The 1264-nt window shown below is 38.6% G+C and overlaps 1 protein-coding gene across 3 annotated transcripts in view; it reads left to right on the forward strand.

Moving 5' to 3' along the window:
* si:ch211-256e16.3 (kelch-like protein 17) overlaps positions 1–1264 on the forward strand; it is a 7211-nt gene that overhangs the window by 1283 nt on the left and 4664 nt on the right. For all 3 annotated transcript variants that reach the window (XM_032537916.1, XM_032537914.1, XM_032537915.1), the window contains exon 4: positions 67–258. In XM_032537916.1, coding sequence (XP_032393807.1) covers positions 67–258 — 192 coding nt within the window. The remainder of the gene's footprint in view (positions 1–66; positions 259–1264) is intronic.

Here is a 1264-nt window from a genome sequence, read left to right on the forward strand (position 1 = left end):
TTTTCTTCCCTAACGCCACCCTTCCTAAAGAGCATTTGTGCTGAAAACTAATAACATTTTGTCCAGGCCCTGCTGGCAGCTGCCAATCTGTTGGATGTGATGGCTGTTCGAGAAGCCTGTTGTCATTTCATGGAGTGTCAGATGGATGAGATGAACTGTGTGGGGATTCATTGCTTTGCTGAGGCCCATTCTTGTAAGGTGCTGGAGAAACGCAGCATGGACTACATTCACGAGCACTTCAGCAGTGTTTCTCAGCAGGTGAGAGACTGACGGAGACACATGGCTCAACTGGTCTGGTTGCAAGACTATATAAGCTGGTGGCAGTCAACCAGATACTGGTTTCCCTGTTTAGTTATGTAAAATTAACTTCTTGATATTTGCAGCTCACGTGTGGTCTCCCCTCCTTTGTCGAGCCTTGATTTTGGTTGTGACAAATTGGGGTCTCGTTCGGGATCAAATTTACCATTTTGGTACCTTCTTGTGACAATGGGGATTTGGTCAAAATTGCGAAAATTACAAGATGCAAATTTGGTAAAACTCACGCATGAGTTGTTGGCTTTAGGAAATTGTGAGGGGCATTTTTCACTAATTGTATAGATTAAATGTGTACATGATTAATGGATAAAATATTGTTAGTCAATTTATAGTCAATATAATTGTTAGCACTAGAAAAAAACAACTGAAAAATCAAGTGGTGCTTTGAGAAAAGATTTTAAGAGTACTGTACATACCATTTTACTCATTGAATGTACAGTACTATCAAATTGCACAACCAGACTCCTAAACAAATATGGAAAACATTTTGTCAAGTCCGTTTTCTCAAATGAAAATGACAAATCATCAACAATATCAAGTTGATGCCATTTCTTCCTTTGCGCATGCCACTAGTACCTCGCCAGGATAATAGAACCTGGCAGTGTTGTGGATTAATGTGTGGAAGGGGCTTAACGAAGACGATGAGGTGATTAACTACCATTGCATCCCACCCTACTAAGGTTCACTACACATGTACACCAGGATGGTCATTGAAACATGCATAAACTCATACACACACACTTACCCTAATATATGATTTGTACATTCAATTTTCAATCATACCAACATTCAACATAACTACTGCTGTCTGTATGTCTACGTTAAGTATTGTTACTCTACATGTCAACTTTTGTTGCAAACTATTTTCACAAATAAAAAAATCCTGTCCATTCACAAAGCAGGTTGAGTAGGTTGTCATTCACAATTTTCATATATACATTTATTTATC

Source organism: Etheostoma spectabile, chromosome 15 (assembly GCF_008692095.1).
Source record: "Etheostoma spectabile isolate EspeVRDwgs_2016 chromosome 15, UIUC_Espe_1.0, whole genome shotgun sequence".
Taxonomy (NCBI): domain Eukaryota; kingdom Metazoa; phylum Chordata; class Actinopteri; order Perciformes; family Percidae; genus Etheostoma; species Etheostoma spectabile.